The sequence below is a fragment of the Camarhynchus parvulus genome, chromosome 1A (assembly GCF_901933205.1).
Source record: "Camarhynchus parvulus chromosome 1A, STF_HiC, whole genome shotgun sequence".
NCBI classification, from domain to species: Eukaryota; Metazoa; Chordata; class Aves; order Passeriformes; family Thraupidae; genus Camarhynchus; species Camarhynchus parvulus.
In genome coordinates, this window is record NC_044586.1 from 6,356,740 (window position 1) to 6,369,510 (window position 12,771).

The 12,771-nt window shown below is 43.9% G+C and overlaps 1 protein-coding gene across 3 annotated transcripts in view; it reads left to right on the plus strand.

Annotated features, from left to right (window-relative positions):
* WASHC1 (WASH complex subunit 1) overlaps positions 1–12,771 on the plus strand; it is a 37,816-nt gene that overhangs the window by 18,822 nt on the left and 6,223 nt on the right. For all 3 annotated transcript variants that reach the window (XM_030959724.1, XM_030959725.1, XM_030959723.1), the window contains 2 exons: positions 7,928–8,039; positions 8,751–8,897. In XM_030959724.1, coding sequence (XP_030815584.1) covers positions 7,928–8,039; positions 8,751–8,897 — 259 coding nt within the window. The remainder of the gene's footprint in view (positions 1–7,927; positions 8,040–8,750; positions 8,898–12,771) is intronic.

Below are 12,771 nucleotides of genomic sequence, written 5' to 3' on the forward strand. Positions count from 1 at the left end.
AACATGTGTCTTAAATGTGGGTAAAGGCTGCATTTTGGATCACAAGAAAGAAGTGGTGGTGGTGAGAGAATTGTCAGTGTTTTGTGTCAGTTCTTGCTGGCTGTAGTTTATTCTGGTGAGCAACAGTGGGGTGGATTTGGCAATGGCAAGACATTGAAAAGGGCAGATGAGCCTGCACAGGTGGCCTTAAACTCAGTAAAATGGAAAATTAAGCAGCTACTGAAAAATATGTGGTAAGTCCTGTGAATTAATGCAAAATTGTTCAAGTTAGTGAATAATGGACTGAAAATCTGATCTGCTGAGACTGTACTGTGAATCTTTGTTCTGGGGAACAAATGATTCCACTCTTGGTTTCACAAGCAACCAAGACTTAATTAACACTTGGAAATTGCTTGGAGATCTTTGGGTGAAAAGCTATGAAGTTCTGAGGATATTTGATTAAATGCAAAGAAAAGCAGTGCTTTTCTTGGAGAATGGTGAGAATGTGAACTGCTATCACCAGGAATCATTTTCTGCTCTGGAGGCAGGCGTGTTTTGCTCAGCATTCTTATCCTTGATGACAATGATTTGTTTTGGTGAGATGAACAGACTAAGAGCAGTGTTTTTGCTGTGTGCTGTCACAGTATGAGAAACCTCCATCCCAGTAAAGGAGTGGGAGCTCAGCTTTCCTGATATTTTCAGCCTTACATCAGGGCAAGACCTTTAGAGATGATCACTTCATTGCGTTTTGTTTTATTTGTGTAGCTGAGTACTACTTACCTTAAGAAAACTGATTTAAAACCATTTGGAAGGTATGGGGGAAAGCTAGGAATAAAGAGAAACTTCCTGACTGCCTGGCCGGCGGGGGGAAGGCTCTGCAAATGTCATTCCTCCCAGATGATCATGGTGATGTATGTTTGGTCAAGTGAGGCACAGCCTAAAAGGGCTGCTGGGGGGGCTGCTTGTCAGTGCTCCTCTGCTGCTGTTGCTACCTTCATGTGAAGCTCAGAAGAAACAGTATTTCTGGCTGGTGGCTTATGAATTTCTCTTGCAGCCCCACCTGAGAGAGGGCACAGATCAGACATTTCAGTCCAGGCTGATCTGCCTCCTGTAACTATTGCTGGTAGGGAAACTGGAGCATAATGTCAAATAAGAGTGAGCTGTGTAACAGAAACATTGTCTGTGTAGAATCAGACATGGTACCCTCAGTGATCCAGAGGAATCTCAGGTCTTTTTAAAGACATCTTTTTGAAGAGATCAGGGTCACCTGGCCATTTCTCCGCTGCTTATGTTTGCTGTGACTCTGTAGTGATACACATTTTCTTTTCAATGGGAACACGGAGGAAGATCTTTGGCTAGCTTGAGAATGGAGCTTTGATGGGAGAATGAGAAACCTAATCTTTGTGTACACACAGTTGATTAATTTAAGGTTACAAGGTGCCAAAACACCTTCTCAAGCTATCTGCCAAGTATGATCTATTACTTCAAGCAATATGGAAGCAAAATTTATTTTTGACAGCCTTGTAAAATTCTGTCCAAACAGGATTAGCCCTCATTTGACAAGTGATTAAAAAAAAAAAGAACAGAACTGAAAACACTTAAGGCTATTACTACAAAAGATTGAGCTTCACTGAGTAAATACTTAAGAAATTTTTTCAAGGATGAGTGGAAAGTCTAAAGATAACAAACTATACTTTACTAGTACCTTTTACTGGTTACAGTACTAGTATCAGTTACTACAACTCCTCTCCTGTGAGGAAGGGCTGAGAGAGCTGGGGTTGTTCAGCCTGGAGAAGAGATGACTTGGAGAAGACCTCATTGCAACCTGTCAGTACCTAAGGGGCTCATAAGAAACATGAGGACAAACTTCTTAGCTTATTGTGATAGAACAAGGAATGCTGGTTTTAAATTAAGAGGGTAGATTCAGACTAAATATAATGAAGACCTGTTCTGTGATGAGGCTGGTGAAACACCAGAACAGGTTGCTCAGAGTATTCAAGGCTGGTTGGCCAAGGCTCTGACCAGCTTGATCATCTGAAGATGATTGGGTCCAAGCTTCCAAGCCAAGCTATTCTATGATTCTGTGATTTTATACTGACTATCATCAGCTGCCTGATATGTCAAGACTCCTTCTGTGGCTGCTGCTTTGGGAAGCAATTCCACTGCCAGTGGAAGAACTCAAAAGGTCACTTGTGAAACTCCAGCAACACTGGCAAAGAAACATTTTTTCCATTGCTTCTTTTAGGAGTTCTTAAAGTTGTCTTTCCCAAAAGTTGTCACTGTGGTGGTAGGACCTGTGTTGTAGTGTATATTAATACTGTTAATGGAGAAGTAGATTGGCCAAAAGTAGCCTGTATAGTTTAAAGATCTAATGGTGTACTTCATTTGCAAACAGACTTTCTGCATAGTTTACACTGACTTTCTATTTAATATATATTCTTCTAAAGAAATGAAAGTGCATCTGCTTTCAGACCAGTCAGTGGTATGAGACAAGTGAAAAGCTTGGAAGGTTAAAGAGGAACTTGTTTGTGACCTTTTTCTACAAAGAAAAAAAGAGAAGCTGCTTTTCTGGAGAGGAGAGCAAGCTGCAGGGGAAGAGGGAGAAGGGTGCTGTGATGGTAGGTCAAAATTCTAAGTTTCCAGTTTTTACATAAACTTAATTCACTGTAGTGGGAGTGCCTTCTGAAATGAGAGATTAAAAATCAAAATATTTTTGTGTGAGAACATGACCTGTGGAGAGTGATATATGCTGGATCCTGCTGAGGATAACCTGGCAACCTTGATCACTCTCAAATCTGCAAGACCTTTCAGCATCACAGGAACAGGGCAATATGCAAATGCTGGAACACCTGCAAATCAGGCTCGAGGAGCAATCAGAGTGAGATAAACATTAATTAGTATAATACCCAAACCCTTAATGGAGGAAGGAACGCTGATTACACAGCCTCACTTGGGACTTCTTTCTGTCAGAGATGGTGTATGATGACAGTTTCTGATTACACTTACTCAGATAAGAAGTAAGACTTTAAAAACTGCTTAAATATGGAGAGAGAAGAGCAGAAAGCAAACAAGTTGATCTTTCAGTGAGTGGTTGAATGTGCTTAGCTCTTCATAAGAGTATGTATTTTTCCTTTTTGCCTTTCAAACTTTTGAGGTGAATTGGCTTTGTGAGCTGATTTTGAATGCTTCCCTGGATCACTGTAAGCCATAAGTGTCTTAGCAGACTTTCCTTCGCTCTCCCCATCTTGATCCTGAGATGTTGCCAGCTGCAGGGGCAGAGGGACTGAGTTGGAGTGGGGAGTGGGCTTCTCACAGTGTTCATTTTGACACTTCCTTTCCTTGTTACCCTGCTCCAGTACCTGCTGCTTGGAGTGTCTGAGAACAAAATTAAATACAACCATAAACTCAATCCTTTCTTATTCATGCCTCCTGCAGTAAGGGAGAAATTTAATAAAAGCATACGTCATTTAGCAAAGAAAAAAAAAAAAGGTAGCTTGACTTTTAGGCAAGAAGCCAAAGTTTTATAGAATAAATTTACTATATGTACCCTGAAGTTTAGAACAGCAATGCCAAGCATCACCCTGCTATCTCTAAGGCTTGGAGCTTGGGCTGGGAGGTGATGAGAAGCCTGATTTTTCTGTGATGTGTACAGTCCTCATTTAAGAAAAAAGTAATTTAATACTTCGTCTGCCTTATCCTCCTGTGCAACTTCATTTCTCATTCTGCTCTGTAATGTTCTTTCTCCTTGGTTGATCGCTTACTTTTATACTTCAGACACGAAAATGAAGTTCTTTGGTATTCTAGAGAGGCTTGCTCCAGCCTCTGTTGCCTAACCTTTCTCGTTCACCTTGGTGTGCAGCTTGCCTGTCCTCTCTCCCATTTCAGAAGTTTTGTCATCCCTGTCACTTTCGGGTGACATAGACATTCAACATAGAGAGCAAAAGGTCTCTGGCTGCTCTGATGCTTCCTTGCAGCTGAATTCTGTCTTTCTCAGACACCAGTCTTGGAATCTGTTGGCCTATCTTTAAACCTTCTCTGATTTTAAACTTTTTCTCTGTTGCTGTCTGATCCTTAGCAGATACAGATGATAAGAGTCACCATTTCTTTGGTTGGCACTGTGAAGTGCTTGGACACTCCCATACAAATGTAGCATTATTGCCAGTGCTGGCAGTACCATCAGGCAGTATCCAGTGTCCTGAATGCCAGATTCCTAATGCCTCAAATCTTTTTCCTGTGGGAGTAAAGAAACAGTGAATTTTCCACCATGAATAGACACAGACACAGCAGAAGTCTTTCAGTAGCCACCTGAATGTGAGATTTATCAGAGGAGTTATAACAGAGTAAGAGGAAAGGATCTGCTCTGTGGTTGCAGATGGGACAGAGGATAGGGGGCCAGCAAGAGAGGCCCTCAAGGGGTTCCCAAGAACTGGGAAGAAGTATTCCTGGAACTTGCTGTGGGTGTTGGAGAAAATTGCCTGTAAAATGGAGAATGGCTTAAACACAGCAGGATGAGGATTTTAGGACAAAGGAGAAACAAGAACTGAGTTGGGGGTGAAGTGCAGAGGGCCTGAGGACAAAAATATTTCAGAGGGACAAGAGAAAGTGAAAGCTCAAATCAAAGCAGCTGAAAGGTTGGCTTTAATATCTGCTTAGATCAAAAAATAAAAGTCTGTATGGATTAAGAGATAATCCACTAGATAGATTTAATCTGCCATGTGTATTGCTTCCCCAAAGAAAAACACTGGGAGGGGAAGGTTGATTTGGCTCAGTGCCCTGCATTTGAAGGTAGGTGATGTGTTCTCCTTTTTCACAGACCCCCCCCCTTCACTTGTCCTGGATGAAGCACATCCTGCTGAAAGGGAGGGGCTGTAGCCTCCTGCTCCTTTGCAACTCCAAAGTCATATTGAATTTAACTAAAGGCGTTTCTCAAGCAGAAAAGAGCAGTGAGAGCAAAATAGCACAGCAATGACTAAGAAAACAGGCATGGGGTAGGTTCAGATGCTCATGGTGATTTTTAGAGGCAGTATTGGGCCATTTTATTAACACTTAATCCCTCTTGTCCTAATTGTCTTTGTCTTCCCTTTAACGGAAGTTAAGGTCTGCATGCCACCTTTGTTCCAGCACTGCCCCTGAAATCCTCAGTCATATCCCTCCATCCCTTCCTTCCTGTTCCCTTTCTGTACAAAAACTGGTTGAGTCCTTTGACTAAGTTCTGTTTCCACAGCAGTAGAAATAGTTGATGAAACATAAGGAAGTTTTCTCCATGTATTATTTTCTGGTAAGGTATATGGTGTATGATCTCTTCTAACTAACACATACAGCTGTATCTTGAGCTGTTCATGCTAACAGTCATGCACTTCTAGGAGCCTGTACACATGGAATTTGGATTGGTTGGATTGAGGGGGTTTAATTTTTATTTCAAAGTTATCTTGTTCAGCAACAAATAAATTAATCTGTAGACTGATATGTATGCCTTCTGTGTTGTGGGCCTGCATCTGTACCACCTCAGGTGAAGGTTTTTTGTGGATCCTGTAGGATCAGTGGGATTTGGCCTGTCAAATCCTTGAGCAGGAGATCACAGGGGAATGTACAGAGCACCTCAGAGAAGATCCATCATGGTTTGAAGCCCCTAAGCTGGCACTGGACAACTTCCCCAGCTTGTGCTGGGAGCAGGCTGTCTGCCTGAGATGGTCTCCTTTCATTGATAATATTTGGTGGGCAGTGGGGTTGGATGTCTCCCCTCTTTTTTTTTTTTTTTTTTTTTTTTTTTTTTTGAGTGAGGGAAGGGAGGGGCAGAGGTTGGTACCTGGTGAAGCACTGGGGATAATGTGGGGCAGGAAAGGGAGTGAGGGAGGTGTTTGACTGCCTCACTGGACCCACTTACATTCATGAAGTGAAAGGGAGGAGAACACTTACTGGTTTCCAGGCCTGAGCTTGCATAACTATTTGCTTAGCACTTCCTTCTGGGAGAGAAACATGTGCCTTGTCAGATCCTGAAAATTGTGTCTGAAAGTCAGCAGGGTACTGGCTAAAAGGCAGTTGATACCTCACTTCTATTTGGAGCTTCAGGAAAGCTTTGTGGAGTTCTTCTAGGAGAGAGGTCTACTCTCAGGTGAGAGAGAAAATTGCATCATTGATTTGAGGGAGAGCAGCAAAGCAGAAATAAATGACTCAGTTTTTTCAGCTTTGAAGGAAGCAAAAATAGTCAGATGCCCCTAGAGAGCAGTACTGGAAATAGTGTCAATCAATACAATTATGAAACCTCTAGAAAAGAGGTGAGCTGTGAGGTAGGAAAAGCTGCTGGTGAGAGCAGTTAGGAAAGATTTAGGTGCTTCAGAGGCATCTCACACTTGAACAAAACACGGCAATGGGACAGCCCTGTGACACATGGAATTTGCTGCAGACAGGTGCTAGGAAATGCAGACTGAAAGGAACAACAGAAACTACTCTGAGAACCTATCAAGTGTAAAAGTGATATGAACTTACTCCACTGAGGCAAAGGGAGGGTGTGGGAAGGAAATCATGAACAGATTTGTACTCAGTGTTGGTACAAAATACAAGCTGTTAGACTGTGTTTAAAATAAAACGGGGTAATGGAGAGTAATTCTGAGAGGGAGAATCTCATGAGGTTCAATTTTGCTCATCTCCCACTCCAAGCAGAATAAGGTAGAAACAGGCTGTGTGCTATCATGCCATATGCATAAGGAAGAATTTTTCATGCCTCCAGGAAGAGGAGAGCATGGCTATAAACAAACAGAAATGCTTCAAGTTTAGAGAAAGTGAGGGTTTTTTTTTAGAATGGTACAAGGAGAGCAGGCTGCTTGTTCTTGCTGTTTTTCACTATCTGCATTGAGGAGGGGCTTTATATTTCTATACTCTAATAGAGAATGTGCTGCCCAAAGTGAAAATGCTGGAAAAGATGGATTTGGTACAGTTTGGAATTGGGAATCATGGATCACTGCTGATCTCAAATTTATTACTGAAGGGAATTAGAGCAGGAAAAGAACATGAGAGCTCTCTCCTCAAAAGCAAAGAGAAACTCTTGGTGAAATTTAAAGACAATGCTTGAGATTGCTTTTCACAGGCACAGAATGACCCAGTGGAACTGAGGTGAAAGTTTAGAAGACTTTTCAGCTTTTGCCCTTGTAGCTGGGTAGAATCTGCTGGTTATGCATGGGGAAGGAGGCCTCTTTGAGAAGGTGACTCCATCATTAGCTGTAGCTGATGCCTGCTCCCACCATCCCAAAGCGTTCTGATGCTGATCTAGTGGTATGGGTTTAGATAAAAACAGTTAAATTTAATAATAAAAATGATGATAATAATAGTAATAATAATAGTAAAAATAATAATAATAAATAATGATAATAATGTAAAGGAAAATAATAAAAAAGAGAGAGAAATACAACACAATAAAAAGAAGTGATGCAAATAAAAACAATTGCTCACCACCAACTTGATGAAGCTTGCCAGTCCCCGAGCAGTGGACCCCAGCCAACTTTCTCCCTAGTTTATATGCTGAGCATGATGCCATATGGTGTGGAACATCCCTTGGATCAGTTGGGATCAGGTGTCCTGGCTGTGTCCCCTCCCAACTCCTTGTGGTGGGGTGAGAGGCAGAAAAGGCCTTAACTCTGTCTAAGACCTGCTTAGCAATAATTTAATCATCCCTGTGTAATCAACACTGTGTCTGTTTATAGTTTTCCATCTTTTTGTGCCCCAAACAGCCACAGGAACATCATGCTGTGAGTCATGGATTAATCCTACTTCATATTGGAGTACCTAAAGCTCTCAGTGGGATGGATGCAAGCATGGCCCAACCATCACTGTTTTTCACTGTGAAACAACCCCTCCCCTGAGATTCACATCCTTCTCTGAGGGGCTGGGAACTGCTGTTTTGAAAAGAACCACTGGTTGTTCAGCTCAAGAAGTGTTCTTCCCTCCTTCCTAGGATCTCTCAGCGGGTGGAGGCCAGCCGGGCACAGCTCCGGGCAATTGGGGAGAGAGTCACCCTCGCCCAGGCCAAGATTGAGAAGATAAAGGGCAGCAAGAAGGCTATTAAGGTAGTGACTTCAGTGAAGGCTGCATGGCCTCTTCTCTTCCTTCTTTCTTTGCTCCTGACATAAGCTCTGGAGAAGAAAAGGTGCTCAGCTGCTACAGCTGCTGCCCACTCACCTCTCCATGCCTTAATGCTGAGCAGGATTGTGGTGAGAATCCCATTCCTGACTTGGCCAATGGATGCATTTTAGACCCATGAGCCACACAGCTCCAGGCTTTTTGTAGCCTTTAGAGGTTTCTGTCCCAGCTGCTTCCTGAGAACGAGAAAAGAATGTGCTGAGCTAAGCCTAACTAACTCCTTCACTTCAGGCTCATAGACACTTACTTGAATGAAAGCTGCTGTCAGAGAGACTCCCTTTAGTGTACCTTAGTCCCATTGAGCCATGTAAAACTGGTGAAAATCCTCCTTTCCTCCTTTCCCCATTCTTGCTCCATTTTATACAGTATTTCCAACTCCCTTCCTGCCACTGGAAGCCTTTTTGCCAGTGATCTCCTAGCCCTTTTAGAGAGAGAGAAAAGCTCTGGCAATTCCAGTTTCAGAAGTGGCAACCCATGCATATTTGGTCTGTGCACACAGCCCTTAGGAGCCTGTTGACTCCAAGGCTGTCCAATCCCATTGGCAGCACAGGTTGCATGTTTGCTCCTCTCCATCTGTGTCTGCATTGTAGGATTGCCTAGTTGTTGGGGTTTTTTAGTCTCTCCTTGTTTCTCCATAGGTATTTTCCAGTGCCAAGTATCCAGCCCCTGAACGGCTGCAAGAGTACAGTTCAATTTTTGCTGGTGCAGAAGACCCAGCTAAACAGAAATGGCCAAGACACAAGATTCAGAGCAAACACCAAATGCTGGATGAAAAAGCTCTGCAGGTAAGGAGGAGAACAGACCTTGGGAAGGACAAGCAAAGAGAACCTGGAGGCTGCTAATCTCTTCCATAAAGTGGGCAGGGCTTTGGGACATAGGCTAGGAGTAGAACATATTTTCATTTGGCCTGTCAGTGGGGAGGGTGTGAGGTCAGACTGGAAAGCTTATGGAGGTGCCAGTTGGAAAGGGCCACGTCAGTATGAGAGCTTGTCTGGGTGAGTGTGAACTGCCAAGTCTCTGGAGCAGTTCCATTTCCTGAAATGCTGCTGTTTCCTGCAGCAGTGTTGGTGGGTGCTGCTGCCTGGGCTCAAGGCTTTGGCTGTGCATAGTGAGGCAGCTGGGATCAAGCTCATAGTTGTTTCAGAAATAGTTTCTGAAGGCTCTGATATAACTTCTGGGACAGGAGGAAGAGTTGCTGTGCTTAAAGTTTAAAAGTTGCTCTGTATGTGCTGTGTCAGGAGTAGCAGATGTGCTGTTCCTAGCAGGTTAAGGATCAGTTTGACAACTTCCCTGCTCTCCACCCCTAAAGAGACTTCCTTCCTCATCCTTGTGTGACTTGGCCAAAAATAAAGCTGCCACTGAATAATTTATCATGCTAAACTTCCCTGAGTGTTAATGGAATTGCGACTTCACACAGAGAGGTAGTTATGAATATTTCAGCCAGGCCAAGGAAGCAGGATTGCTGGCCAAATGGAGAGCTGGCAAACTTGAGCAGGGTTCCTGCTTCCTTCCAGTCCTGGCAGTGGCACAGGCAGAGCTGCATGGGACATGCTGCTGTCTGCAGGGAGGCCAGAGGCTGCTGTCTGGCTGATGGCCCCATCCCTCTGGAGTGGGGGGGAGCAGAGGCAGGCAGGGAGCAGACAGGGAAATAGGCTCCCACCCTGAAGGGCTGGTGCTGAAGTACAGCCCCTTGCACAGGGAAGGGATTGAGAAGAACATCAGCTGTTAAAAAGCAGTATCCCACAAAGAGCAAATGGTCCACATGCCATTCCCCACAGTTATCTGCCTGAGATGCCATCTCTTCCAGTCCCAGTCAGTCTCTTCACCACTGCCATGTTCTGCCCTTTGTGACTAAAGCTGCCATCACCACAGGGGCTTGGTTTCAGGCCCTGGGGGATGTTTGTTGCTCCCCTCCTGTGACCCATCTTTTGATCCTCTTTTGGGACTGCTGGTCTTTCTCTGGCTTTGCTGAGTCTGCCTCATGCAGCAGTTGTCACTCTTTCCAAGCTCACACACACGAGCTCCTCTGTGGGGTGGGTGATGCTGCTGTCAGCTGGTGAAGGATGGAAGGGCTGATGTGCTGAATAGGGCTCAGTGTGGCCAAGCTCTGACCACATTCCAGGGGGACAGGCCCTTCTCAGCCATAGCTGAGCAGAGAGCTGGATGTGCCTTGCAGTAATGAAATGTGACAGGGAGAAGTCTAATGTTTGCATTTATGCTTTCCTCAATTATTCAGGGCTTTCAGCAGGGGCTCACTGCCTGTTTCCAGTTCTGATGAGAGCCTCTTTGCTGCGAGCAGTCGCAGTGGCCTTTGCTAAACTCCACTTGCACACGTGCACACAGCACCTCCTCAGGAAAGCAAACTCTGCTGATGTCAGTCTGAGGGGAAGTGGTGGCAGCCTGTGCTCAGCCTTTAGGGTTTTTGCTCTGGGGAAAAAGCAACTGACTTGGAAATGTGAGTGATTCTGCAGTTGATTTTAAATGCTTCCCCTTTGGAATTTCTTCTTGCGCCCTCAACCCTAAGCAAGTGAAAACTCAGCTGTTTAGAGGATGCTGTTGGTGTTGGTAGGGTAAGCACTGATGGTAAGAGTGCCAGAAACACAGTGCTTGTGGTAAGCGTGGAAATCCTTTTGCTTTGCACATTGCAGTGGTAGCAGCAAGGCAGGGCTCAGCAGGGAGCTGGCTGCAGCCCTGTGGGGCTTCCCTTTTGTGGTGGGAGCTGTGTCTCAGTGCACATGGGAAGAAGTCCAAGCAAAAGTTACCATCCACTGCTGGAGTAGCCTTGCTAAGCTTCAAAAGTGTCAGTAACTTGGCATGTCCTTGTGAATTCTGCCTCTCCCAGAGCCCACTATAGGCATGTGGAGACTAAACCAGGCTCTTGTCACTTGCTCATCTTGAAATACTTTCCCAGCTGGCCTCAGCACTCCTTTGGTGTGGGGGGAGTGGGATTTCTGGTACATCCCACCAATTCCATTTGTAATAGTTTGTGTTTAATTAAATGAAGAACCAGAATGACTTTAAATATTTTTAACTGTAGGTTCTTTGGAAGAAAAATGCTGTGTCCTTGGGGGTGTGATCCTGCCAAGGTGCCAGACCCCAGGCTAGGGTGCTTGAGCCTTCAAGCAACCCCCATGACTTCAGTATGTCAACGTTGCCAAACTTTGGCTTAAGAACTTAATGTTCCTATAAGAAAACTAATTTTTAACTTGTGGAATTCACAGTTGCAGGATATTTTTGACAGTGTGTGTAAGTTCCAAATTTCAGAGCATGTCTAGGTACTTGAGTAAGACTAGCACTTTGATGGCATTTAAATTGAAAGGATTATATTTCACGTTTCAGAATACTCGTACTTAGTGCTTTTATAAATTCCTTAGATAGGGTTTGTAAGTAAATGTAGGTAATGGTTGTTTTCTCACTACACCCTTAAAGTGATGCACAATCTTCCAGTGCTAACTGAAGTATACAAAGAGAGAATTTAAAAAGATATATAAATGACTTGAGGGCTGTGTCTGAACAGTTCTAGCAAAAAAAGTCAGTACTCCCTCATGCTTAAAAAATTAAACATTGGGAAATGAATATTAATGATCAAAAGAACTTTCATTTTTGAGTCTCTGTTTTTACAATCTCTAAATAAGAATTTATATATTTTTGCCTATTTGCTTCCATTAAAAAATAGAAGGTGTTAACTTCAATGTATTTTTCACAAGTTGGAACCTGAAATAAATCAAAACCTTACAGGTTCTTTGTTACATCATTTTATAGTCTCAGAGCATCATATAAACTCTTGGTGGATTAACTGAACTGTGACTAAGCCATTTCCTTGGATTTCTGGCTACCAGGTTCAAGACTGAAATTTCAATAAGCAGGAACTGCTTGTGTCCCTGAGATGTGGTCTTAAAATTGAATCACCAGTGGTTTCCATTTCTCCCATACAAGCACAAGGAGGGAAGAGGGACTCAGAGAATGGGATGGTGCAGGGATGTTGGAAGTAGTGAGGCAGTAGGAAGCTGTGGACAGTATCTGGAGTGGTGGTAGAAGAAAACCACAGGTGTGGTGAGTTGCTTAACCTGACAAAGTGCTCTGGTTTCTCCTGGTATGAACACTTACTGCTGCTTGCCTTAATTGTGAGGAAAGAACTGTGTAGAGTGGTGAAGGGGCTGAGGAGGGGTCTACAGAGGGGTCTGAGGTGGAGGTTTGTTCATCCCAAAGTGTCTCTGTTCAGGAACTGATGTCTTTCCTCCCTCTAGAGCAGAGTGCTGTGGGCACTGAGCTTCATCCCCAGAGCACGTGGCAGCGGGCACTGTCACGCCAGCTGAAGCACTGCTCTGATGTGGGATGGCAACTCCTGTGCTCTGTAAAAGTCAGGCAGCTCAGATGTAATAAGTCCTTTTCGAAAGGGAGCTCTATATATTATGCATGAAGTTTTAGAACTGAGAGAGAGAAGATTTCAGTTCATTAGAGTTGAAAACTCCTGCAAATCCCTCAGGCTTTGCAAAACCATCTGGCACACGTTCCACCCTGTGCACTCCTTTCTGCCTGATCTCTTGCTTAGTGCAGGCACTCTGTTCTTTCCTAACCTCTTTTTCCTTTGCCTCCCTGCCTGCCCCACCAGTGCAGCTCTTAAAACATCAAGTGAAGGCAACAGAGGGGAGGTAATAG